The sequence below is a fragment of the Centruroides sculpturatus genome, unplaced genomic scaffold, assembly GCF_000671375.1.
Source record: "Centruroides sculpturatus isolate CEXI.00-Female unplaced genomic scaffold, Cexi_2.0 scaffold142, whole genome shotgun sequence".
Classification (NCBI taxonomy): domain Eukaryota; kingdom Metazoa; phylum Arthropoda; class Arachnida; order Scorpiones; family Buthidae; genus Centruroides; species Centruroides sculpturatus.
The window spans coordinates 299,016-326,254 of NW_019384352.1; the positions used below are offsets into that span (position 1 = coordinate 299,016).

Sequence of the window (27,239 nt, forward strand, 5' to 3'; positions counted from 1 at the left end):
GGAAAAGAACATAAGAAAAACAAATAAAGACGATGACATGCATAATGAGGATAAGACACAAGTAAGTGGAATGAATGCTGGAAAATGAAAGAGGAAGATCTGGAAGATGGCAAAACACTCTCAATAGAAAAGATGATGAAAAATGGATAAGATTAACAGACCGATGAACCAAAAAGTGTGTTTGCTTCTTTGGTACATGTTTGCTACTGTTCTTCAATTTGTGTCCTAAACAATTCAAGTTTAGTTGTTTCAGTTCTTCAATTTATAATCCCATGTTTTCTTTTTACTTGAAAATATTGAGAAAGATGCAACTACACTGCAAGAGAAGATAAAGTTGCCATTATTGCACAAATTGGGAAAGAATCAGAATGATAACATGCAAGGTATTCCATGAAAGAGTCTCAATAAGTATTTGCCGACAGATTTCTGCAATCTTCAAATAGAAGAGCACGTTACTCCCTACCAGAATGGACTTCCGAGACATCCTGTACACACAATTTGTATTTCAGCAATTCATCTGTATGTCATACATGTGTACACCATATAAGAACCTTTACTACGTTCAAATTCTATACTCTAATTGAGAAAACAAAGCAAATTATAGCTTTGCTCGTTGAAAGATTGCATTCGCTTAAGCGCACGCGCATGGAAGCAGCAATGGTCTTACCAATATAAATAACACAGTATATTTAATTTTTATTCAATGAATTAAAATACATTCCGATATATTAACAAGATGGTAATGAATTGTGATACATCATACGTCTAAAAACATTCTTCAATTCTGCTTCGTACCAAAATATCGTTAGTATATTTTGAGTGGAGAAAAAAACGATTACTTCGATCATCTCTAACAATAAATATAATATCAGTTCTCTATTAAAATCTCAACGTTCTACGCCCACAGCCATTACGGCTGACAGAACTGTTTTTTTTATTTTTATAAATTCTAACCTGAAGAGGTAAAAACGTCAGAATATTGTTTTTCTTCCTGATACAAATTTGCAAAAGGCAATTTTCATTGATCGGTATCAAATTCAGATTATCGAATGCGAAAGAATGGAATCACAATTCTATAGATGAAAGCTTTGCAAACTTTGCAAATATAAGAAATGGTACAATAATAATAATAATAATAATAATAAAGTCGATCTATCTTATGATCTAATTACATTAATTATGTACACAAAATCATCTGTACAATTATCGAGGGATAAAGAGAAATATATGATCGTTATAAGTTTTGATGCCATACTAGTGTTTTTTAAGATCGAATCTTCGAAGAATCGAGAAATGAACTGAATGTTTACACAAAAGAAACAAACTCTTAAACTCGGCTTAATGCCTAATTAGCTATTAAAATTATCGCGGGCATCAATGGAATTTTCTTAAATGGGCATTTGTGCAAAATTCGATGCTGGAAATCTTACGTGAAATTGGCAATTTCTTCTGGACAAGGAACAGAGACATTGTTATTCCTATTCTGGTTTGTGTATTAGATGCTACGCGACGGTGTTTGTAGATGATTGTCGGGCCGGGGATCAAATTGGACTCCAGAATAATTGGCCTGTACGACGATGGCGGGCTTAATATAGGAAATGGCAGCACCTAAATAAGTTTGTTCTAACAAATTTAACTTTTTGATATGTGCCTTCCTTTCAAAATGCACAATGGGGCAATCGTATTGTCCATTAAGTTAATTCTAATTTTGTACAGTTGTTAAATCTTTGAAGGGTGGGGGAGTTAAGTGATTGAGTTTGCTGTTCTAAAAACAGTTTTTCGGACTGTATAAAATGTGTTAATTAACGATCTAGACAGCTAGAAAAGCCAAAATTTGATTTTTTTTTCTTTTTTTTAAAAGTTAAAATTGAGTAATTCTTAGAATTAGTGATATTCTATACCAAAATTGTGTGTGCAAGAGATGTCGTAAAGAGATGCTGACAATATTTATCACGAATTCCTGTATTGTTCGAACAATCGGAAACAGTGGTAAACTTTAGAAAAGTCCATTGATGCTCAACACGTGCAATAACCTTTCTTAACGACAATATAAACATTACATGTATCGTGTATTCTCTATTAATAGCTGCACTAGGACGGATAGAATTTAATAATTAACAACAAAAGCAATCAACATCTATTAACTTTTTTAAAATTTTCACTAAGGCTCGAGGAGATTTATCTTTTTATAAAAGATATTTAACCTTTCCTCCCAACATTCCTAAGGAGTGCAAAAAAACCTCTTGAAATTTACTTTCTGCCAAAATTACTCGTCGTTGAAACTCCGTGTCCACTAGCAGACCCAATTACAAGGATTAAAATGAAAAAAAAAAAGCTATCCAAGGACAAAATGTCGACGACAATCCTTGAAATGAATTCTAAAGTTCTTTCAGAATTGTGTAAAATACAAATTTGTAAATGCGATAACAAAAAAGCTACACTGATTATAAAATAATAATAATAATAATAATAATAATAATAGAAATTATAAAATTCCTAAAAAGTACTCATTTAAATCGATTAAATTCTAAAAAACGAAAACAAAAAAAATGTATAATGTACACAAATTTCCTTAAAGCAGATTTGAATTTTTGCCTTTTTTTTTTTTTTCTTGTCTTATAAATAAATGTAAACGAGGGCAACGCGCATCGATGGGAAGCAAAATAGGTTCCATAACGTCGACGTTACGCATCGGAGAACGTTGGATCCAGAATGGCTTCCGCTCTTGGCCAGTCGGTAAAATTCCAAATTTTTGGCAATTTGAAAAATAACTCGTATAAAAGTTTTGTCTGCGATTCGGTTCTTCACTGGAAAAGCGTAACGAGCTGTTTGGCTGCTTTGGCAATGTCGTAGGCACACTGTATTACCTGCTGGGTGATAAATCGGTGGTCTATTGGCGGATGGTGCTTGCATAACAAACTCTTGCACTCGGCCTGCAGTCGAAAGGCACTTCCAATTAACTGCTTTAATGCTACGTGAATATTTTCTTCTTTTATATTCTAAGAAAAAAAGAAAAAATAATCGAAATTTGATATTAATAAAGTTAAACAAAACGTGTAAATATACATAATATCGGTATCCGAATTTCTCTCTTTGAAGTTTGATAACTCCTGTGCTTTTTTCGAAAATTTCTGAAATTTTGCAGCGAGGTTTGTGTATTAGGGGGATTGATGCTATTAAATTTTGATGGTTAAAGGGTCGACGGGGTGAGGAGATTGTGTGTGTCATATCTTGAGTAGGGTGAAACTTAATGATGATTTTAGAATGTTTATCAATTTAAATGATCTCAAAAAGATTAATTTTGAAACAGCACCATAGTGCATTAATATGTATATTGTGTAAATTTAATTTAGCAATTTGAGCATCACCGATAATTCTATGGATAAATTTATGCCACCATAGATTAAAAACATCATGCACTTCCATTATAAACTGATATGGTGTCCTCTGAATGACATCTTATAATTGTTGCACGTTGCTGTGAGATGCCACACATTGTAGCATCTTATAATCAAAGAAATATGACAATTATTAAATATTATGTGAGCTACAGTGGGTGATCGGTTAACGAGCATAATTCGTTCCGAGACTTTGTTTGCTATCCGAATTGTTCATTAACCGATCATCGATTTACCATAGGTTTTTATGGGAAATTGATTAATTCGTTCTGGAAACTCCAAAAAATAAAAAATATATACTTTCTTACTGTGTAAATAAACACAGTTTATATGTATTATATGTAAATAAACACAGTTTATTATTACATTATTTATATGTAATAATAAAAATACGTATATACACAGTCTTGCATTTTTATTAATCATGTTTTCTCCATTTGTGGGGGGTTAAAGAATCTAATGTCGATTGCTTTTCTCTCTTCTTTAGGATTTTTCAGAAGTAATTAATAGCATCATAATTGTAGAGATCCCCAAGCCTATTAACCTCAACCTGGTTTGAATGCCATTCTAAGATCATTGTTCTAACATCCTCCCACTTCTTCAAAAGGTCTTTAATAGCAGATGTCGGCATTAATCCTCTTTTTCAGAAGAAAACATATCTTGCTGAGTTTCTTAGTGTTCTTCTGTCTTCAGATCCATTTCAGATTCCATTATGAGCTCTTCAATGTTCTTCATTTCTCAGATGTGATTTTTGTTACTCCTTTAACTGCTTGAGTTTTCTTGAATATTCTATCTATATCTTTCTTAGATAAGATTCAACTGTGGCCTACTGTCGATCTGATCAAGCCATACTACCCAGCAACATCAGACATCTTCTGCCCACTCTCTACCTTTGCTATTATACTCTCACCTTTTGAAAATAAAAACCTATGCAAAATTTAATGAATGCCCGCTCAACAGTCTCACAAATACTATAAAAGAATTGTTTCTGTCAGAACAAATAAAAGACTGGAATTACAAGAGAGAGTTTCAAAGTTTGAAGGAATACTATCTGAACAGTATATACTGGGTTGAGTGTAAATGTCAACATTTCCTGCACTCCAAAAAGTTTCAAATTGTTGCCTGAAGACAAGGGAACACTAATCAGTATTCATTATTTTATATCACTTCTTGTGTTTGTTCTGTGAGGTGTTCGTTGTCCAAACATAAAAATCTTTCATGAAGGTGTTCATTAACCGATCACCCACTGTATATATATATACAGTGGGTGATCAGTTAATGAACACAGTTCGGACTGCAAACAAATTGGATAACAAACACTTTCACGGTGATCGGTTATATATACAAATCGGATAACACACACACACAGTACTTTATTAATTACTTTACTGTGATTGATTTCAAAGAGTCCAAAATATCAATGTAGGTTTTGCCACAGACTGTACTTTACTGAAACGGATCAGTGAGAATTCCAATTTGAAATGCATTTAAATAAAATATCTGAGAATTAATTGTCTTCTGAGTAAATCTTATACTCAGGTGAGCATTGGATTTGAAGGACTTAACATTTCGGTTTATTTGTTCAAAACATCTCTTTTAAGTGGTTATAAAAGTGATGACCAATTATATCCAGAAAAAATTGCTAATTTTTAGCTTCTTATTAATAAAACATAAGTTTAATAACATTAATATGTATGACGATAAATGGTGATAGACAACTTAATCAGATTAGTCCTCTCTAACAGTTAATGAATATTGTTCTGTTTTTACAACCTGCCTTCTTCCCCTACTCCTATTTTTAGCCAGTCTTTATTCGATGCCTAAGGTCAAAATTTGTCTCTTGAAAGAGTATTTGAACCCATTCTCTGTTTTAGTTTTAAAATATTTCATACATAATTAATTATTTCAGAATACTGAAGGCGAAACTTTGTGTTTTCGTAAGGTTGGTTATGGACGACAGCATCCGTTATTTATAGTGTCTGCTATTTAGAGGCAAATATAACAGATGTCCTATTTGAAGGGTCTTGGGAATTGTAAAAATATCCATTAAATAACGTTGTCTGCTATTTGGGAGTGTCCGTTAATGGAGGTTTCACTGTATATAAAGTTCTTAAATATTTACCTGAGGGAAAATGCTTGCCATTTCCAACACCGCCCGGTAAACTTTCTCCGAACACGGAATGAAACTAAAAGAAATTATTTCAATATAAGATAAACTATTATAATTTATCTTCCTGTGTATTAACTTGTACCTTTCTTGCTTTCCCTCTTGAGCAGAAATCAATAATTCTTGTATTTTCTTTGTAATCTGTTCGGTTTTACGAATGACTTCATCTTGCGTTGGTAATTTTTCCGTCACTTTTTGTTGTAATAACGAGTCGTAATGAGTCATGGCGTTCGAAATCTCAAACGGAGGACTGAGAGATCCACTTCGACTTTGGAGACACGGACTAAAATTAAAATGAAAGTTTTATTTGAGATTTCAGTACAGATTAAACCAATTTTAAGTATTTTTTTTCTTCTTACCTGTTACTATTAATAGGAGGTATTGTATTATCGTAATCACCGCTATTTCTCGACGAATGACTAGAATGTATGTGGCCCTTGAAAATAAAATTCCATTAATTATCAACTTCGATTAATTAAACGATGCTTTAATTATACTCACAATTCCGCTATCATCTCGAGGAATGTTGCTTCCTGAAATCGAACTGTTGTATGAAAAATTGGCATTCCACAAGTGGTGTTGAAACTGTTGTCTTTCTCTCGGTTCATACATAGACTGGGGTCTCTGACTTGACCGGGGAGAACCCCGAGGCGATCTGACCGACACGACTTCATTTGCGGCGGTGGGCGGGTTACTCGCCGGGTGTGAATGCCCCGTTTGAACTTCGTATCCGTTTGGCAAGTTGGATTGGTGAGTGTCGAAACTGCCATATTGAACAAATGATCTCAAATGTGAATTTTCTTGCATTAGTTTTTGTATCTACAACATAATTAATTCATTATTATTACTATAATTTCATATTTTATATCAGATTAATCATATTAATTCCAATTTTAGTACTTGAATTCAAGTAACTCACATGTCAAAGTGGAATAAAAATCCATTCAAAATCATGCATTTTAAGTAAGATTTACCTAATTTAATTTATAGTTTAAAATCTAGTCAACTTCTTTAGTTTTTTATATGAGAAATTTGATAATAAATTGCAATAAGATATAAATTTAATTAGAAGCAATTAATATTAAAAAATAGTATGAATGAAATTACATTAGAGGATATAAAGAAATAAAAAAAAAAACAATTGATATCACATGAACAAGTAAAGAGAATACAAAATGAAAGACTTCCAAAAGTTGCCGTGGAGATAAAGCTACAACATTTGAGCAATAGAAGACAAAAAAGAGAGAAGATTGGTGATGCAACAGGAAAGGACAAAACAAATTTCTGCAAGTTGTTGACACAAAATGCAGTAAACTGACAAGAGATTAATAACTCTCATTAACTGTTGCCAATTCGCTAATTGTTGTGCCAACGANAATCTCCCCACCCAATTCTTACACGATGACACACATTTCGTGTGTTTTCCGTTAGCAGTTCTGTTCGAACAGTTGGAGTAAAGAATATAGTAGGCTACTGCTAGCAAAACAATGCCAAATATGTAATCACTTTCGGTAATCCGGCCACTTTTGGTAATCCGACACCCCTTTGGTCCCATACCTGTCGGATTATAAAAGCAGCTGTATCCGTTAAATACCGATCTGGAAGTTGTTCTAATTTTGGATTTGAAAGGAAGGGGTTAACGCGATATGTACAAACCCCATATTTACAAAGGAGCTAGCGCGATATGTACAAACCCCATATGTACAGAAAGAAGACACTCCATAAACCCCAGAGTTCGACCATTGCACTTGGATCCGAGTGCAATGATCAAACTCTGTAGTGAGATGTGGGCCGCAACGTTGTCAGAGGTGCCGCCGAGGCCCGCATCGCCGTAAGACGTGCTGCCAAAGCCTGCAAAGCTCTGAGGTTGAAGTCAGCCCACACCCCACAAATGGTATGGAGTGGAGAAATTTCTGCTTTGTCTAGCAGTCGTTCCGAACCTGCCTTCCCCAATGCAATGAGTAACACCGGTGTTTTGAAACTAGAAACCATTTATTTATAAACGCACTTCTCAAATCTTCAAGCTCTCTACAATATCTTATCGGAAATATCTTTCTCCTATGAATTGTTTAAAAAATATATCGCTTCTTCCATAAATATTTCAAATTCTCCCCTGAAATTACATAGGTTGGTTGATATTGAGCTGCTGTTTAGGCTTGAGCTTCTAAGCGATGAGCACTGGCATTAACATTTAGACAGTTGGTGGCACCGTCTAGTGGCGCCATCTAGTGGCGAATATCTAGTGGCGAAAAAACAGTATATTCTTGGAAGCAGTTGACATTAGTTGTTCTTGGGCATAGTTGAATAGGTTATAGTGATAGGCAATCCCTTAACTTATTGATGGTTTTTATTTCGTTTGACTAATTTCATCCAACGGGAAATGAACCAAGCAAAGAAAGTGCCTTTCCAGTGTCTTGAAATATCGTGCCGTCATCGATATGGTGTGGGAAGGGCTCTTACGCCTGAGTTTTTCTACTCATATTTGGATTTTTTTATTGTAATCTGGGTTGATAGGTTTTTTCACAAAAATATCTCATTATCTGGGTTTTTCGATAATTTTTAATTTTAAGTTAAAATTTACTTTTATTCCTTGTAAATAGGATAACATTTAATACATTTAAAACTCCTTAACGCTTGTTTTTTTCAAATTTCGCTCAGAAAAGCATATATTTTTTTATTTTTTGATAATAAATATTTTTGTGAAAGTTAAACCAAATCTGATATTAGAAAAAATTATAATTTTGCCGCGAAAAAATCTCCCCAAAACGTGTTTTTATAGTAAAGCTATTAAAAAAATAAAAAAATGATTTAAAATAAATGCATCTAGTTATTACATATAGCTTCAGGGATACTTTATTTATATTTTTCTTTCGTCTTACACAAACTGCAACGAGACAGCTGCAGTCTACGGTGTTTAAAATTGTTTGATCTTGAGAACAGCCGTTGGTCAACTTTTGCGGGATATTTACATAAAGGTCTTAGGGAAAGTCGGGGTTCTAGCAAGGTTTGTACTAGTTATTACAAATACTCAAATACAACTAAAAATTTTTGGTCATTTGTACTATTTATATAAAAGGGGACCGGAAAAACGGCTCCAATCAAAAACTTATAATTCGTATAGAATTACGAAATTTGTTGTGGTCATAGACAACGATCGTTAAAGGACAAATAAATTTTACCTGAGTAAAATCTGTGCATAAAAAGTGAATTAATTATTATTTGATATTCGCCCGAGTCTGGCTCGGACACAGGTGAAAATTGTAATAACAGTTTACAATTTTCTTAATTGTGTATTCTAACAATACTGATCATAATTTGTAATGTTTTAATTAAGTACTTGTGCAAAATTCTGCAGAATATGTAGACTTTCGTTCTTAAATTGTTTTAATCTCAAGATTTTTTTGCAGAATTTTCAATTTCTTACTCGAAATTTTTGTTCTTTTCTTTCATTATTATATTAAAAAATTATTCATTGTTGCTTAGAAATAATTTTAGTGTCTAGTGTCTAGAACAAATTAATTAGATTTACATTGATCTATATAAAAATAATTGCCTCGGTTTTCGTTAGTTTCGGATTTCGCCGATTGTTTTCGAAAACAGAAAACTTTTCAGATAATCTAAGTTTGATTATACAAATAAATATTTGGCTGCAAAATATTATTACATGTGTACTTATTTTTTTACCGAATTTAAAGTAAAAATATCAAATTACTAGTATATTTACCAATACAGGGTTTTTTATCTGATTGCCGGTGAAGCAGTAAACCGTTTATCGGCAATGCAATCCCTAATCGACGATCACAGCATACCCACTCACTCATATCTGCGTTACGTAATTTATGCACAACTTTGAAGTTAATCGTTAAGTGTTAAAAACTGCACATTAAAAGTTTATCTATATATATAACCCATTCAACTGTCCGTCTGTCCCGTAACCGTTTGATAACGGACACTAGAGGCGCCCCTATCGTGTGTCATATTTAAAACATTCAAATTAAATTAACAATTTTAATTATTATTTAAATGAACAATATAAATTATTATTATTCATTTGGCCAATAAATTATTATTTGGTCAATATAACAATATAAATAATTCATTATATTTGTAATAGGAATTTATTATTGTCACGGAATGCCTGTAATGTTCACTAGGAGGCGAATAACGAAAAACCGGATAGATTTGAACCGCTACGATAAAACGATAAGGTTTGAAATAGTTAAGCTAATTTTTTAATATAATAATAGAAACCTTTCATGGCACGACTACAGTGGCTAGCCACTGTAGGCACGACCAAAGAAATACGCCACTGTGGAGGAACGTAAAGCTGCCGCTGCTTTAAACATGCCTCATAGGAATTTGTAATACTGCTAAAACGCCCACTAGGGAGCGNTCCAGAAAAAATTGCTAATTTTTAGCTTCTTATTAATAAAACATAAGTTTAATAACATTAATATGTATGACGATAAATGGTGATAGACAACTTAATCAGATTAGTCCTCTCTAACAGTTAATGAATATTGTTCTGTTTTTACAACCTGCCTTCTTCCCCTACTCCTATTTTTAGCCAGTCTTTATTCGATGCCTAAGGTCAAAATTTGTCTCTTGAAAGAGTATTTGAACCCATTCTCTGTTTTAGTTTTAAAATATTTCATACATAATTAATTATTTCAGAATACTGAAGGCGAAACTTTGTGTTTTCGTAAGGTTGGTTATGGACGACAGCATCCGTTATTTATAGTGTCTGCTATTTAGAGGCAAATATAACAGATGTCCTATTTGAAGGGTCTTGGGAATTGTAAAAATATCCATTAAATAACGTTGTCTGCTATTTGGGAGTGTCCGTTAATGGAGGTTTCACTGTATATAAAGTTCTTAAATATTTACCTGAGGGAAAATGCTTGCCATTTCCAACACCGCCCGGTAAACTTTCTCCGAACACGGAATGAAACTAAAAGAAATTATTTCAATATAAGATAAACTATTATAATTTATCTTCCTGTGTATTAACTTGTACCTTTCTTGCTTTCCCTCTTGAGCAGAAATCAATAATTCTTGTATTTTCTTTGTAATCTGTTCGGTTTTACGAATGACTTCATCTTGCGTTGGTAATTTTTCCGTCACTTTTTGTTGTAATAACGAGTCGTAATGAGTCATGGCGTTCGAAATCTCAAACGGAGGACTGAGAGATCCACTTCGACTTTGGAGACACGGACTAAAATTAAAATGAAAGTTTTATTTGAGATTTCAGTACAGATTAAACCAATTTTAAGTATTTTTTTTCTTCTTACCTGTTACTATTAATAGGAGGTATTGTATTATCGTAATCACCGCTATTTCTCGACGAATGACTAGAATGTATGTGGCCCTTGAAAATAAAATTCCATTAATTATCAACTTCGATTAATTAAACGATGCTTTAATTATACTCACAATTCCGCTATCATCTCGAGGAATGTTGCTTCCTGAAATCGAACTGTTGTATGAAAAATTGGCATTCCACAAGTGGTGTTGAAACTGTTGTCTTTCTCTCGGTTCATACATAGACTGGGGTCTCTGACTTGACCGGGGAGAACCCCGAGGCGATCTGACCGACACGACTTCATTTGCGGCGGTGGGCGGGTTACTCGCCGGGTGTGAATGCCCCGTTTGAACTTCGTATCCGTTTGGCAAGTTGGATTGGTGAGTGTCGAAACTGCCATATTGAACAAATGATCTCAAATGTGAATTTTCTTGCATTAGTTTTTGTATCTACAACATAATTAATTCATTATTATTACTATAATTTCATATTTTATATCAGATTAATCATATTAATTCCAATTTTAGTACTTGAATTCAAGTAACTCACATGTCAAAGTGGAATAAAAATCCATTCAAAATCATGCATTTTAAGTAAGATTTACCTAATTTAATTTATAGTTTAAAATCTAGTCAACTTCTTTAGTTTTTTATATGAGAAATTTGATAATAAATTGCAATAAGATATAAATTTAATTAGAAGCAATTAATATTAAAAAATAGTATGAATGAAATTACATTAGAGGATATAAAGAAATAAAAAAAAAAAACAATTGATATCACATGAACAAGTAAAGAGAATACAAAATGAAAGACTTCCAAAAGTTGCCGTGGAGATAAAGCTACAACATTTGAGCAATAGAAGACAAAAAAGAGAGAAGATTGGTGATGCAACAGGAAAGGACAAAACAAATTTCTGCAAGTTGTTGACACAAAATGCAGTAAACTGACAAGAGATTAATAACTCTCATTAACTGTTGCCAATTCGCTAATTGTTGTGCCAACGAATGACAGAGTGGATAGACGATCAAACGTCAATAGTCATTTGCAGGTTTATGCCTTGCAAAAAGACCAACTGCATAAAGTTTTTCAGATTTTCTCGACACTTCTAACACCAAACTACAGCCTGGATTTCCCATAAAATGTCCTCTCGGAGACACGGGAGCATTGCCCTCGCCTACCCCATTAATCCAATCCACTAATTTTATATTATTCTCAATAAATAATGAATATTTTGATATATTTTATATCAAAAGTTAAACTTATATGTTCGCAAAATCCAAAATAAATAAAAAGTAGTGTACTCTGACATAAAAATAATTTTCCTACGTTATATAACCACACCACAATAGAAACTTTAAAATGGAGCAATATTTTTAACAAATTAGACAATAATTGTCTTGCAAGAAGAGCGATAAATATAAAATTACGGATAAATGTAGTACATAAATGGTTCCACACTTAAAAATAATTTCACTGAAAATGTTTCCTATGTGGGAAGTTTCTAAGCATATAAACAGAATAATTTTAACTAATAACATATTACTATTGAAGGCAGAAACATTACGGATCTTAACAGAACAATAGATTTTGGCTCTGTGAATTATTTGAATTCAACAAATTCTATGGACACAATAAAAAAAAAAAAAAAAAAAACTGAACTTCAGACTTACCATATTCTGTAACAGCGATATCTCTTGTTTCATATCTTTGTTGTTTTGCATGAGATGATGTACATGCGCTTCCGAAGTCGCCAACTGCTTTTTCACAACTAGATACTCCTCTAATGTTATCGGGCCATCTGAGAGATCGGAAGATGTTACGCTCTGAAATTAGTATACAATTCTTAAATATAACTAAATATGAAACAAATGGTAGCATTACAAAAAAAAATTAAGATTACTGGTTTAGCCTCTTGATAATGCTGTGTCTGGGCTATTAAACATCTATTGACTATAAGAACCAAACGTCTTCCAACACTAGAGGAGTTATACTTCAACACTTCCAACAACCTTTCCAGTTCCAGTGATATTTGTTTACACCTCAGCAAACGTTTTCAACCTCATCGAGGTCTTCATCAGACTACTTTACTTAGGAATTCAATCGCGTTTGGAACGGATGCCACCGCCCTCTCAACGGTTGCCACTGAACCGGGAATCACGGTAGACATACAAAATGCCCACATGATCAGGCTCTCACATCGCACTGATCAACTGAGAATGATGGAAACTTTAGAAATATACAAGGCAGGATTACGTGGCACGTGCATCAACTCCAGGGATGCAATCGGTATATCTAGTGCGTGGAAGTTTTGTTATGAGGGAACTCGTCCCCATTAATGAGTGCGTCTAATGCGTCTGCTTCTACCGTTACCCAAACTTGATATCACACGTGCTTTACAGTCATTTTAGCGTGTGCGTAACGTTCCATGAGTATTCTTAATCGGTTTATAAATTTTGAATCGTATACGTTCCGTTCCAAACGCGATCGAATTCCTAAGTAAAGTAGCCTGATGAAGACCTCGATGAGGTTGAAAACGTTTGCTGAGGTGTAAACAAATATCACTGGAGCTGGAAAGGTTGTTGGAAGTGTTGAAGCATCAATTGACTATTGTACACTTGTTACAAAGGTGGCAACATTTAAGAAAAGCCATATCGGGAAGTGAATGCACAAGTGTACAATGTCAGGATAGGATGACAAAGAATCTCAGCCTGTGAGAATGTACTGCTAATACTTCCAACCCAAGAATAAAGTGGGTACACAGTAGACAAGTATAAAACCATGTTATCCACATAAAAAGTCACTATCAATGAGCAAAATGTTCAAACGGTGGGTCATATGGACTAAACAGCATGTGGACTGGAGTGTGAATGTGTGGAATTCTTTAATGTTTTCAGACAAATTCAAATTTTACTTGCACAAATCTGATGGCAAACCCTCCCTATGTTAAGTTTACAAAAGCTATAGCCTATAATAAGTTTGCTCGATGCAGACAGTAAAGCTTCCAGTTAGTCAAATGATTTGAGAATGGATAGCCAGTAAATGTATCGACAGACTACACTATAAATGAATTTGTGAATGAAAAATGTTACAAAGACATCTTATCTGCCAAGTTAATTTCAATAATAAGCAAACAATTACTGCAAATTCCAGGCCATCCTGCATCGTGTCACCGTGCCGAGATGATAAGTATAGTAAAATGTGTCCTTTCTCGAAGTTTGTTAGCATTATTGTCACTTAAACTGACACACCAATTGTTGTTTAGATAAAAAAAAACAACACAAGAGGCCCAGATCAGATGCCTAAGGTCCTTAGCTCGACCTTATTGAAAACTGCTAGCATACATCGAACGCTTAGATGACACTTAAAAAGCCATTTTCTTCTATAGACAAAGAGTTAAATTTGGTGTCTTATGGCAATAAAATATTTTACTTTCTTGATATTTCAGTCTAATCTATTACCATATTCAATGCCCAATATGATTTGGTTTTACTCAGAGAAGTCTGTTTCCACTTTCGTGTTGGCGAGTGAATGAGTCAACCACACTGGAGAATCCAGAATCGAATCCAGACAACTCCCAAGGAATTTTTTAAGATTGGCCTGTCCTGGATATGTTGTGCCCCGTCCCTCGCCACCTGGAAGCCCCCTACGTGGATCTGGTCAACCCCACAATGGGTATGGAGTAAATCGGTGATTTTCAACCGGTGTACCATGAACATTTTTGAAGGTTATTAAATAAATTATTTTCAAAAGAAACCCAAAGAACAATAAGTATACATGTCAAAATTAAAACCGGGGTGAATTCTCTGGGCTTGCTTAGCATGTGCCGCATACTTACGAGAAAGTTTTGACTGTCAATATATTTTTTTATATCAGAACAAATATGCCAATAATAATTTATTCTAACGTGTAAACTCTTTTATCATTCGTGTTTCCTTTTACATTGGCAGCTAGCGGCTAGCCATTTTAAGTCAATACCATGCTTTCGGGAACTCGATCGCTTGCTCGTGTGGAGGTTTTCCGCACACAAGCAAGTGCACGCGCATGACATCATTCGAAGCATTTAACACAGCCAGATGTATCAAAAGCTTGCGGTACCTAATTAGCATACATGTATTGTGTACAGGGGCGAATCTACATAGGGACTAATACGACTTAAGTCCTGGGCCCCCAGTGTCAAGGGCCCAGAAAAATTGAATTATCATCATAAATTTTTAATACTTTTTCATTATATTTCATATATTTTGTGTGTAGATATTCAATATAATGGGCTTTATAATAGTCCATACTTTTTTATTCACACCAAATAACATTTCCGCCTATTGTTTAGTGCTAGAGATAGGCCTATTATTCTTATTATAACTTTCATCATGCCCAAAAATTTTGGTCAGGATTAAAACCTGATTAAAACCTCTTTAAATTGATTATATGAGTTTTTCATTGTTATAATAAATAAATGTATACATAATATAGTAAAAAAAAAATATATATATATATATGTGTGTGTGCATAACACCAGGTTATTTCATTTGAACATCTAAAGGCAATTATCGTGTCACTTTTAAATGCAAACTTTTAATTTAAATAAGTATTGTTGTAACCTGCTGCTATTTTAAGTAACAAAAATACTGTTTTATTTAATGTAGACAAAAAAAATTAGGTTAAATGGTAAGTAATATGGCGATAGAATGTTTACGAGCACAACTTTAAATCATGTGATTTTTTTTTTCAATTTAATTATAGGTTTAAGTGTGTCATGAGATAAAAAAAAAGATTGAAAAACACTGGAGTAAATGCTCTACTAGTGCATTAACTCCATACCCAATACAACAGAGCACAGAAAGTTATGGAGAAAATGGTAATGTACATTTTTCATCGTATTTTTACGTGCGCAAACAATTAAGTTTTCAAACAGTTCCAGGAATCTTTAGTAATTATGATCTGAATTTATAGAAATTATTTTTAGTTAAACAGCAATAATTCTCTTTTGTTTGTAAATATTAACCATTTACAAAATTTAGAAAAATTACGAAAATTTTAATTTTTAAAAAATTTTTTCGTGTTAATCTTTAAAAAATTACTAACAATAAAACATATTTATCACTGACTGAGGATGTAAAAAGTAGAAACAGGATATATTCAATTGTATCAAATGAAAATATTTTATCAAACAATTTTAAACCATTAAGGAAACTTCTATTAGAATAAAGTTACTAAATATAATGTCACCTATTACTGCAAGAAAATGAGTTTATAAAATGTTAAAAAAATAAATTACTAAATACAGTAATACCTTGGTTTTCACTGACTTTGGTTATCGTCTGTTTCGGTTTTCGTCAATTTTTTTCTGCAAAAATTTTTCTTGGCTTTAGTCGATTGCCTCTGATTTTGTCGGTGTGCCCACATGACCTCACTGGTAATTTTGCGAAAACAAAGGGCAACCCATGTGGTTTCCTGCTCAGTATGGCATTGTTTCTTGTTGAGTGAGCATTACCCCACCATCTAGTCAAACAATTCCATTGCTTTCCTTTCCTTTTAGCTCCATCATGGGACCAAAGAAAGTTTCAGAGCCAACAGCCTTTTATATTAATTTCTTATTGTTTTTAGTATTAAACACTATATTTATTCTCTATAAAATGTGTTTTTAGTGTGTATTTTGGAGTGTCTAGAACGAATTAATTAGATTTACATTGATTCATATGGAAATAATTGCCTCGGTTTTCGTCGATTTTGGATTTCGCCGATTGTTTTCGGATGGATTATCAACAAAAATTGAGGTATCACTGTATTCTATTATTGTTAGTGAAGCATATAATACTTCAACGAGGATGTAAAAATTCTTTCCAGATAGATTACTTGGCACATTTATGTTTTGCGATAATGTATTTAACTATTTTTAAATTTCTTGTATATGTTTATTAATCGTATAATTTGAATTATTGACTAATTGAAATCCTCTATTCCCCTCAAAATTTGTATTTAAATTGGTGTTAAAAGAATACATTTTGTCCTTCTAGAAGACTACGAAGAAAGATCGGAAGAGGTTGAAGCTTTGTTTGTGTGAAAGATCCCTTGCTACATAACCCTAGCTATTCGAAAATTTAATGACATTTTAATTAAATACAATTAATTCTCAGTTTTTAGAAAAATTTCAATAATTCAAAAGTATTATGTCTCACATTTCCAAAAGTCAAATTCAAACAGGAAACATGCAGTCAACTAATTTATAGAATGTATGTTATGAAAACTCCCAGACACAAATAAAATTGTCTCAAGTTTTAGTGACATTTGCACCAAGACAGTGGTGCTGTGTTTAGCTATGATGATTTTATAATGTCTAAATATGAAACATAAACTAAAGACAAGCTTAAAAACTCAATGTTAAAGGAGTGAAAAAAGAAAACAAATAAAAAATATGATAAAACCAAAGAATAAAAAAATACTACCAAACACTAGAAATGCACAGAAAACTCAGTCAAATTTTCAAAAATGATTTATACGAATTTTTGAAAATTGAAACTATTTTATTCAAATTAAAAAGATTCGGCTGTATATTTACACTTAAAATATTAAAAGAGTTAGAAGAAATAAAATAATCTTTACCTGCAACATACTTACTTCTGACCGATCATTTCCGTTTTTCTCTTTAGTTTCTGCCGAAACCTTTTCGTCTGCAATTTCTTCGTCTGAAGCTACACTATCGTATAACGGTTCATCGTCACTTACGTTTCCTTTTGTATCCCCATTGTCTTTCTTTGCATTTCTCTCCCTTCCTCTTTGCTCTACATCTTAAGTAAGAACATTAATTTACAATTCAAATTATACGGTACATAAAACTCTAGAAAATAATTAGTACATAAAGTATTAAAGAATTAAAAATATTTATTTTCAGGATATCATCTCATCCCACATCTACTATATAAAGGTAAATTGTTAGTTTACTGAAACTTATAGCAGTTTGGTTTGATTTGATAGGATATGGAAATACAACACTTGGACAATTGCCAAGGGTTTGAGAGAACTTTCTAAGAGAAACAGCCCCTATTTAGGTGTTAGACATGTGAAGAAAATCCAAAATATTCTATGTGACCAGCCCAGTGGCAAAGTGCAGACCCCCAACTGACTACCAACAATCGGTGGTTTTATTCATTTGGCCATTGATGAACCAAGTGGATAAAACCACCAAACTTACAATAGTAAAACAAAATGAATCTAAGATCTATTTCAAGTAATGCTAGTATAAATTTGGTATCCCATACAACACAAGCGTGTATATATTTGTAAGTTTAGTATGATAAACTCTTATAAAGTATCAATTCTTTAAAGCTTTAATTAAGATATTATATGAAATTAACTCAGAGAACTGATAATTTTGAAAATTATTCTTTTAAATTTACTTTTTTCCTTGGGATTATAGTTGCTAGTCGAAGGTAAACCCTGCTGTCGACGTTTAACTTCACTTAGTATATCTATAATTAATGTTGCAAATTCTCTCGCGTTGAACCTTGCCAATTTTTGTCGACCCTACAGTTATTAAAACATAAATATTTACTAAATTTAAATAATTAAATTAATATATTTGCTATTATTGTAAATCGTTTTACTTGGTTTCTTGTAGAAGAAAATTCGGGATTGACTGGAAGGAAAGGAACTGTTTGCCTGTCGGTTACTAATGCACTTTGATTCTGTGTCGAAAGCCAAACTGTAAAAATAAAATAAAAATTTAATAATTAACTTTCTCTGTAAGAATTCAATAGTTTCAGAAGTGGCCACCTCCAAAAATGTGCAAATCTTGAACCAACAGATAATGAATCTTATATAATTTGGCTACTGTTTCTCTTTGTGTTTGTCCTTGGCCACAAAAAAGAATTCTCCTTTGTTGCCAAGAACAAACACAAAGAGGGAACAGTAGCCAAATTAGAGACACCTGTAAAAGTCACCAATAACAAATGGCACGGCAGAGACGCTACATCAGAAATTCTGGGAAATGGGATGAGTCCTCGACAAGCCTCAAAGTGGGCAGTTGTCCTCGGCAAGAAGACACATTGAACGCTTTTTGTGGAGATAATTCATTAGTATTAGTGTTAATACATTCTTGTTCATTTTCCCCATTCGTTTCAGATTCCATGCACAGCTCACACATCAAATATTAATTCTATTTTAAATATTGTGAAATTTGTATCAGTTCAGAACAAATTATGTTCTTCAATTTTCCCAAATGGATATGGCCACTTTTGTAACTAAAAAACTTATACTTAAATAAGTTTTTTTGTATCTTATATAATTATATCTATAGATTATATTAAACAAGATTTACTAATTCAATGACAATTAAAAATTATTTCTTACTTGCATCTGTTTCTCTTCTGTCAACTTCGTCATAAACGTCTTTTGCTAACTCTTCAAAAAGGTTATTTGGTAACTGCAAATTTTTAATTGTCATTAAAATTCATATAAAATGACTTTATAAAAAAAAAAATAAACAGCCGACTTGTTAATAAATAAATAACATATTAAGCTAAATATAAAACTTTAAATAGTAATTCTCTCTTTTTCTTGTAGGAGTTCAAATTTTAAAACTGAAAATTGTTAAGAAGTATTATATTAAGTGTAAAGCTACGGTCACATTTTGTAATTTTCGGCCAACAAGCAACTGCAACGGCAACCGGTTTCTTATGTAGATTGGCAGTCACACAAGAAATGAACCAAACAGAATCATCCTTTACATTTTTTGACAAAGAAAAAGCTTAAATTTTAATGAAAAAATTCCATTGGTAGTCAATGATTATAAATCAATTCTATTAATAACGATTCCAACTCTGTGTTCAATTGACAGCCATTCAAATAATCATGATGAGACAGACTTGAAGACATTTGTTTGTTGGCAGTTGGCTTGCAATCGGTGCGAGACTAATAAACTTTTTGTTTTTAGCTGCCATTGTATTCGTGTGGTATTTGGAGTTTGATGGTTGATGGGAATAGCCGTTGCGGTTGAAAATTGCAAAATGCAACTGCAGCTTAAAAGATTCTAAGGACAAGAATTCTTCTTGAAAGTATTAAATAAAAAGGTTTTATTTCTGATTCCTAATAGAAGCTAAAGAAAATTCCTATGTAAATTAACTTATGCAGTTATTTTGTGGTTTCAGTATTTAATTAAAATGCAGGATCAAAAAGAATGCTATCATTTTAAATTACTGTAATTATGTTAATTATTATACACCAATTAATAGAGTAACCGTTCCAAGTTTTCTCTCGTCTCATTCGAACGTATCATCGTCTACTATCTCTAGCTCCATAAATGGAAATGGTAACTCTGTAACAGAGAAGGCATTTTGCATCCTGCAGTTTGCAAAGTTGGAATCGCTCGTCATTTTATGACACAAGTAATCTGCAGGAGCCAAAGAATTGTGAGTTCTGCGGGAGGAACAATGAAGAATATGCTGTGTGAGTTTAGGAAGAATTTGAGTGTCAGTCAGACGTGTGCCATGTGACATGAGGCACATGTTGAGAAATTGTATGGGCAAATGTGAAACTTGGACAGTTTCTCCAATGTTTTAATGTATTCTATGACATTCTTGGATAATAATTAAAATAAATACAATAATTTAAAATAGTAGCATTCTTTCTGCAAGACCCTGTATTAATTTGCCGAACTTCTAAATGAGTCGACAAAATGCAAACTGAATTCAGACAGGTACGATTATTTATTTATTTATTTATTGAGAAATGAAATAATTTTACAAAACTTACCGCTTGTAATTTCTTTTTAGCTGCGTGCGCTAATTCGGATAAGTCTAAACTGTATATAAAATATTATTATTTTAACTTCAAAACAAAATAAAATAAACAGGGCATTTAATAACAAATTCTCTAACCTGTCGGCCATTTCAGGAATAATAAAATGTTGACCAAACTGATGATCTATGAAAATATTTTATAAATAAAAATAATGTAATGAACAGAGGTACCTTAGGTTCGTATATCTACTGTTTTGACAGAGTATTGCGGACTTATTTTATTAAGAAAGTATGTCTTAAAACTACATGTAATTATATAATTGACCGATGTAGCATTCGATAGCTAACAGAAACGCAACTTCCAATCTAAAGTACGTCTAACTTAAAGGAAAACGTACCTGGTTTCCGACCGCAAAGATAGTAAGCCAGCCTGTCCGTTAATTCAAACTGAAATTCGACTAACTTATTGGCCAAATCATGATGGCCGGCATCTCTAAAACATTCATTTTTTAAAAAAATTACACAAACATTAAATTATTATAAAATGATTTACAGATTAAAGAATACCTAGCATAGTCGACAGGCGTTTTGCCATCTTCGTCAGTAGCGGCGGCATCAGCACCGTAAACTATCAGTAATTCAATTTGGGAAGACTGTCCGCACTTAGCCGCCATGTGAAGTGGAGAATTTTTTTTGTCCTATTTTAAATATAATTAAATGTATTATTTACTCGATTACAATGAATTAAATTATCTTAGTATGTAATTAACACTACAAAAGTTCGTTTCTATACTTACCGGATGCTTATAATTGGGATTAGCACCTAATGATAATAACCTTAACGTGGTTTCGACATTTGGTGTCCTTACACTCGAATGTAGTTGCTTTAATAAATCAAAAATCAAAGTTAAAGTTATAACATTAAAGATGTTAATAAATCTGAGTGAACTACAAGCGAAATAACCTTATTTATATCGTCTAACTGGGGACTTTCGTCTCTACTCGGTCTATATACAAAAGCCATATTTTGATACTTGGCACGGATGAAATCAGCTTTTAAAGGACTGAAAACAAAGAATTATTAAGTATCGACTACATCGAAAAATAATTATTTATGTAACTTACTGTACGGGATCTTTGGGATTAGGTTTACGTCTCCCGCTCTTAACGTTAGCGGGATCGAGGAGTGTGTATTCCCATATAGAATTGGCACCGCTACTATACAGTGTGTGAACCATCTGCATCGACGACGCAGAAATATTTAATATGATAACTAATGAGTAAGATAAGAAATGTATTAAAATATTCGTCTTACAGCCAATTGAGAGGGACTCCAGGCTCCTTTCTTCAAACTCTTGACTTGAGAGATGTGCCTTCCAAGACTACGGTGCACGCTACAACATTCGTCGCAAATCAGTAGCCCTCTATTTACAGAAGCCCAGGTCGGATCTAAAATTGTTGTAATCAATTTTATAACTTTTAATATTAAACGGTCTCTATCAACTTTATTAATTAAGTAGTTTGAAACAGCTTCTTTGTAAGTGTCCCAAACCAATTTTAACCATTCTTAAAAATAAATATATCTTGGTTAACTGACTTTAGACCACCCTATATACTCATCTTGGACTTATAAAACAATATTGATAAGAAACACACAATATCTGAGTAGATCTAAAGCAGTCGCAAGCAACGCATAGCCACGAAGTCCTGATACGTGGCCCAGGCTTTGGCAACATAACTTTAGTTTCTCATTTTCCATCTTGTGCAGTTATATAACCCTAATTAAGCTGATATTTGTAACAAAGAACATTCAAATTAAACTTGACCAGTGAAAACATGTAACAAGTTTGCATTTCATTAGCATATATTACTTTAGTAACTAGTGTACTGGTAGTTATGGAGTTGGTTGGTATTTGGCAGGCTTAAAGTCTGCAGCTACATAAGAACAAGACATATGCAGCTAATCGGAAGTCTACGAAGTATGCTCGAGGTCTGCAGCCAGAAAATATTGCTCGTCACCAAGCGTATTATAGAACACATTTGATCCGGCAAAGGATAATTCTAAACAATAAATATTTAACATCGTTCTTGATACGTAAATATATGCTTAATTGTAGCAAAATATAATGAAAATGCCAAATTTAATTCTTTCTTCACTAATTTTCTCTGTAAGCTTCATTTCCGTTTGTGATTTTGCAAATTATATGACATATTTAATAGCTATAAATCACTTTAATTAAGGCAACGTCTGTTCGCAATTCAGATTTGTTAAAAGAAAGTACAAAAATTTAACACAGTAACATAAAAATTCTACATTCATTTAATTTAAATATAATTAGATCATTTACAATTTGAATATGCAATATCAGAATCAATCCTAATGATAGTCTTCCTCATTCATCATAATTTAACACTAACTATAAAGAATCTTATTATTGGATTAACCAAATTTAATAATTTTGCATTTGATTAAATATATTCAACAGAAATAAAAAGATTGTGTAAAGCTCTTGTAGAGTAAATTAAAAAAAACAAAAATCCTCTTGAAAGCGATCCTGTATTCGAGCCGACCAAGTTAACTTCACTCAATAACAATGAATTTAGAGTACAAGATTTCTGGACACCTGTATACACACACCTGTATGTAGGTTGGAAAATTCTGATAATGAATATATGCTGGTGACTTGATACACGTGGTCTTCGGAGTCCGAAAATTTGACTGCGTCATACACAAAGCCGCATTTTAAGACGAAACCCTTTCTACCACATGTACAAACAATACACACACACACAGAATACTGTCACTACCAATCAACAACCATGCAAATCTTGAGTGTATGACCTTCAATCTATGCATGCAACTTAGCAAATGTGAATGCAACTAGCTGCACAACTGTGATTGTCAACTTACTCTTCACCTTACTTCATTACATTCACTTATGATCAATCAAACAGATTTATTTTTGGCATTTAACATTTTTCCTTTCTTTCAATTTACCTCAGTATCCTACAATAAAATAAAATTAAAGCAGTGGGATTCAAGAAGACTGGACAATAAACGGCAGTATATGGTCTGCATTCTAACTGAAACATATTGCATCAAGTCAGCAGTGTATTTGGAATGGATATTACAGTAAGTTATTTTGATATGGAGCACAGTTAAAGGACGACTGTCATATCGAGACAGAATTGAGGCGGAGTCAGAAGAAAAGAAGTGATCCCTGCACCCGTTAGGCACAGAAGAGGCGATCGTTATACAATACCTGACGGATGCGGACGGGTGAACGCTGCACTTGCCACCACAAAAGAGGCTATCCTCGTACCTGCAGGCTACAGGAGACATGATCCGCAGGAAGATTTATGTATTAGAAAGATTCGTGCTATTAAATTTTGGTGGTTTAAGGTCGAGGGGTGGGAAGATAAGGATGGTCATGTGTCATATCTTGAATAGAGTCGGACTTAATCACTATTTTACTCATTATTAGCATTTACAATTATCTTTTTATAAAATCCATCCCCTCCCTCAAAATTAAGCTTTTTGCCATTTTATAATAATTAAAAATGTAAACAGTTTTTTTAATGATAATATCATAACAGATAGAACCACCAGAATTTTAAATGTTGCGGGGAAAATTAAGCGATTCGTTGCTGGATTTTTTACATATAAATGGACCCACATTACATTTCTGGATTCCACATCACAATTAATGGAAAATGGCAAAGTTTTACCAAAATCAATCCATTAAATTTTGAGAATGAACTCCATTCTATAAGCCCATACAAGACGTGTTAGTGACTGCAGAAATGCACGATAGTCACGCAATTCGTACAATATCGCTTTGTTTCACGCATTTGTGAAACGACCTTGTATCTCAAAAGCAACATCATGGACACCATTTTTTATTGCATTTTTGGATTCGTAAAAAACAGCAAAGTTTAATCAAAATCGATTAAACGGATTTTGAGAACAAACACAATTCTGTAAGCCTTGTATAGAAGTTCCGTTTAAATTATGAAAAATTGAAATACTGAAAAAATAATCATCAATTTTATTCACACAACAGCTGTAAATCTAGCCACAAATTTCAGATGTGTGACAGTTTTGAAGAACACTGTATTTATCAAAAAGAATATCGGAGTTTAAAATTTGTATAATGTCTTACTTGTAATATAAAATAATAAACCATATCTCATATGAGAGAGGAATGTATATAGTTTTTATAACACACAAGTGCTCAATGTGGAAACCTTTCATTACATGACACACATCCAACCGGTAGTCCAGGGGTCGTATTCTAGTCCTCGTTTCTCGTCTCTCACAAGCCGGTCGCTGATTAACTAATCATTTGTTTATGTCTTGAGAGATCATCGCGTCTCTCCAAATGCAATTCTGGACAACTTTTTCTCTCAAAGATTCTCTTGTTTCTCAGAGACAAGCAGATATTTGTCTTTCAACCCGTTCTTTCGTCTCAATTTTGTTATACAGTAGAACCTCGAAAACTCGGCTTAATGTGGACCGAAGGGTGGCCGAGTTTGTGAAAGTGCCGGGTTATCGGGAATGGGGTTTAAAAAATAAGTACGAGTGTTTCCTCAGAAAATACTGTACTTTACTTGTATGTATTGTTTACTTGAGAATATAACAGAGAATAAACTGCCCAAATACCCTTAAACAAAGGAAAAGTACGTCCTTTATGAAGGCATAGAGCCTTTACTACATGAAAATGAAAATTAATGAATACACTGTGTACAGTAATTTACCTGATAAGACAGACCTCAGAAAAATACTTTATGAGAGCTTTTATACTTTTATAAAGCTGTCTATAATGAAAATTAATTAACTAAGGATTTTTTGCCCTGCCAGGGTGTGGCCGAGTTATCCGGAGTGCCGGGTTATCGAGAGCCGAGTTTTCGAGGTTCTACTGTACTACGTTTGCACACAATCCATGACTCACTTTGATCTCGATTTACCTACAATCTGGATTGTGACTGTCGCTAGTCGAACGTCGTGTTGTTCGCACAGGCAGTCCGCTTGAGAAGAACCTGGCTATTACACGCGATCATAAAACTGACGTAACTACGCGGTAAGTCACAAACACCAACAAACAAAATGGAAGTTTTGGTTAGAAATAAATACTTTTTCTTGCCGTACATCTAATAATAGACAGATGTCGTCATCTCTCCAGCTGTCTTTTTTATTTCTCTGTCGATAGCCCGACACATGTTCAGCAGCCATCTTGTATTTTCTCATGCGCGTGGGATTGTGGGATCTCTCTTATGACTTGATCTAGTTTCAAGAACTTTCTCCAGTCGATCGTGATAGAACCTCGTTTCAGTCGAGATTGAAACGGTCAAGAGCATTTGCACCACAGAACTCTCTTCGACCTTAGTCACAATCTAGATCAAAATGCTCAGTGCGAATGGGGTATTATATCCAATATGGATGATGGGATGCTACTCGCACTGTACAATCATATTTGAGAATGTTCTATATCTCAGGAAAAAATATTTTCAGAGAGAAAAAAAATGCTTCTGATTTTTTCCAGTGCCTACTCAGAAATATCTAAGTACGCATGCTTTTCTACCTTAGGTTATTAAAATTTTTATTTGTTAAGAGACAAACTGACATTACAATCTGTAAAAATGTTATAAAACAAAAAAACATAACTTCCTCAAAATTACGTGCTTTATTTGAATGTGTGCTTTCCTTGCCATGTGATCTATAATTACGTACTCTGCATTTTTGAAAATTTTACAATTTCATTGGTTAAAATTCTATACTATTTCGCACGCACAGATAACCCAAACATGTATAATCAACCTAGTAGTATCGTGATGTCATCAACAAAGACAATATTGTTAAAAGTGACCAGATTCGCCACATTTTGACATCATTCATCCATGAAAGACGAGACAAGAGATAAGAATACAGCCCCAGTTCTTCCCACACTCTGGTCAATGTATCCAGTGTAATAGAAGCGACAGCTTTCACAATCCCATGTTTAGAGTCCATTACGTTTGAAAGTAGTGGTGGCACATAAATCCACTCTTTTACACACCACCACAGACAAAAATCACATGGGGTGTTGTCAAGGATCTAGGAAGCGACGGGAAATCACCTGTGCTGTCAGGCAGTGGAATGAGAAAACAGCTTTACAGTGTTACCGGTCAACATTTCCACGGCTACTTTCTTTTCATTTGTAGATTATTAAATTATTATGAACAAGAAGAAAAACAATTTGAACCAGTTAAGATAGTGTTTATATGAATGATATTAAAAATAATAATAATAATCAACCAAACTCATTACCTAATGTCACTTAACATTGTAGAAAATTACTTAATACTTATATTCCATTAAATGTAATGCTACAGATTTTTAAAGTTTGGCTCGACGAACGTCGCACGATCTCTCCAAAGGTCAAAAGGTGCCAGCTGCAATAAAAAGTTACTCCAAAGTATCGCCGACAAAGTAATTAACTTTAACGTTTTTAATAACATAACTATGCATAAAGAAATAATCATTTATGTTAATCAAAGTTATTCTCCGACATTAACTGTTTGATAAAATTGGAGGGGGAAAAAAAAATATAATAATAATAATAATAAATTTCAGATGACATAATATTAAATTAAGCT

The 27,239-nt window shown here is 33.1% G+C and overlaps 1 protein-coding gene across 2 annotated transcripts; it reads right to left on the reverse strand.

The window, feature by feature from the left end:
• Window positions 1-2,542: 2,542 nt before the first annotated feature.
• On the reverse strand, window positions 2,543-22,334 carry LOC111638326 (ARF GTPase-activating protein GIT2-like). Of its 2 annotated transcripts, XM_023384029.1 has the most exons (18): window positions 21,919-22,334; window positions 21,729-21,841; window positions 21,568-21,667; window positions 21,401-21,487; window positions 21,171-21,301; window positions 21,002-21,096; window positions 20,742-20,787; window positions 20,617-20,665; window positions 19,216-19,288; window positions 18,471-18,568; window positions 18,264-18,390; window positions 17,470-17,654; window positions 12,540-12,692; window positions 10,999-11,316; window positions 10,857-10,933; window positions 10,583-10,780; window positions 10,453-10,516; window positions 2,543-2,999 (listed from the first exon to the last, which is right to left on the reverse strand). In XM_023384029.1, exons 2-18 carry the CDS (start codon window positions 21,839-21,841, stop codon window positions 2,805-2,807), a joined length of 2,109 nt encoding a protein of 702 aa, XP_023239797.1. In that variant the 5' UTR covers window positions 21,919-22,334; the 3' UTR covers window positions 2,543-2,804. The 2 variants fall into 2 exon arrangements, with proteins under 2 accessions (XP_023239797.1, XP_023239790.1); XM_023384022.1 differs by lacking the exon at window positions 2,543-2,999 and having other exon boundaries at window positions 9,994-10,516; window positions 17,485-17,654; window positions 21,919-22,333.
• Window positions 22,335-27,239: the final 4,905 nt, after the last annotated feature.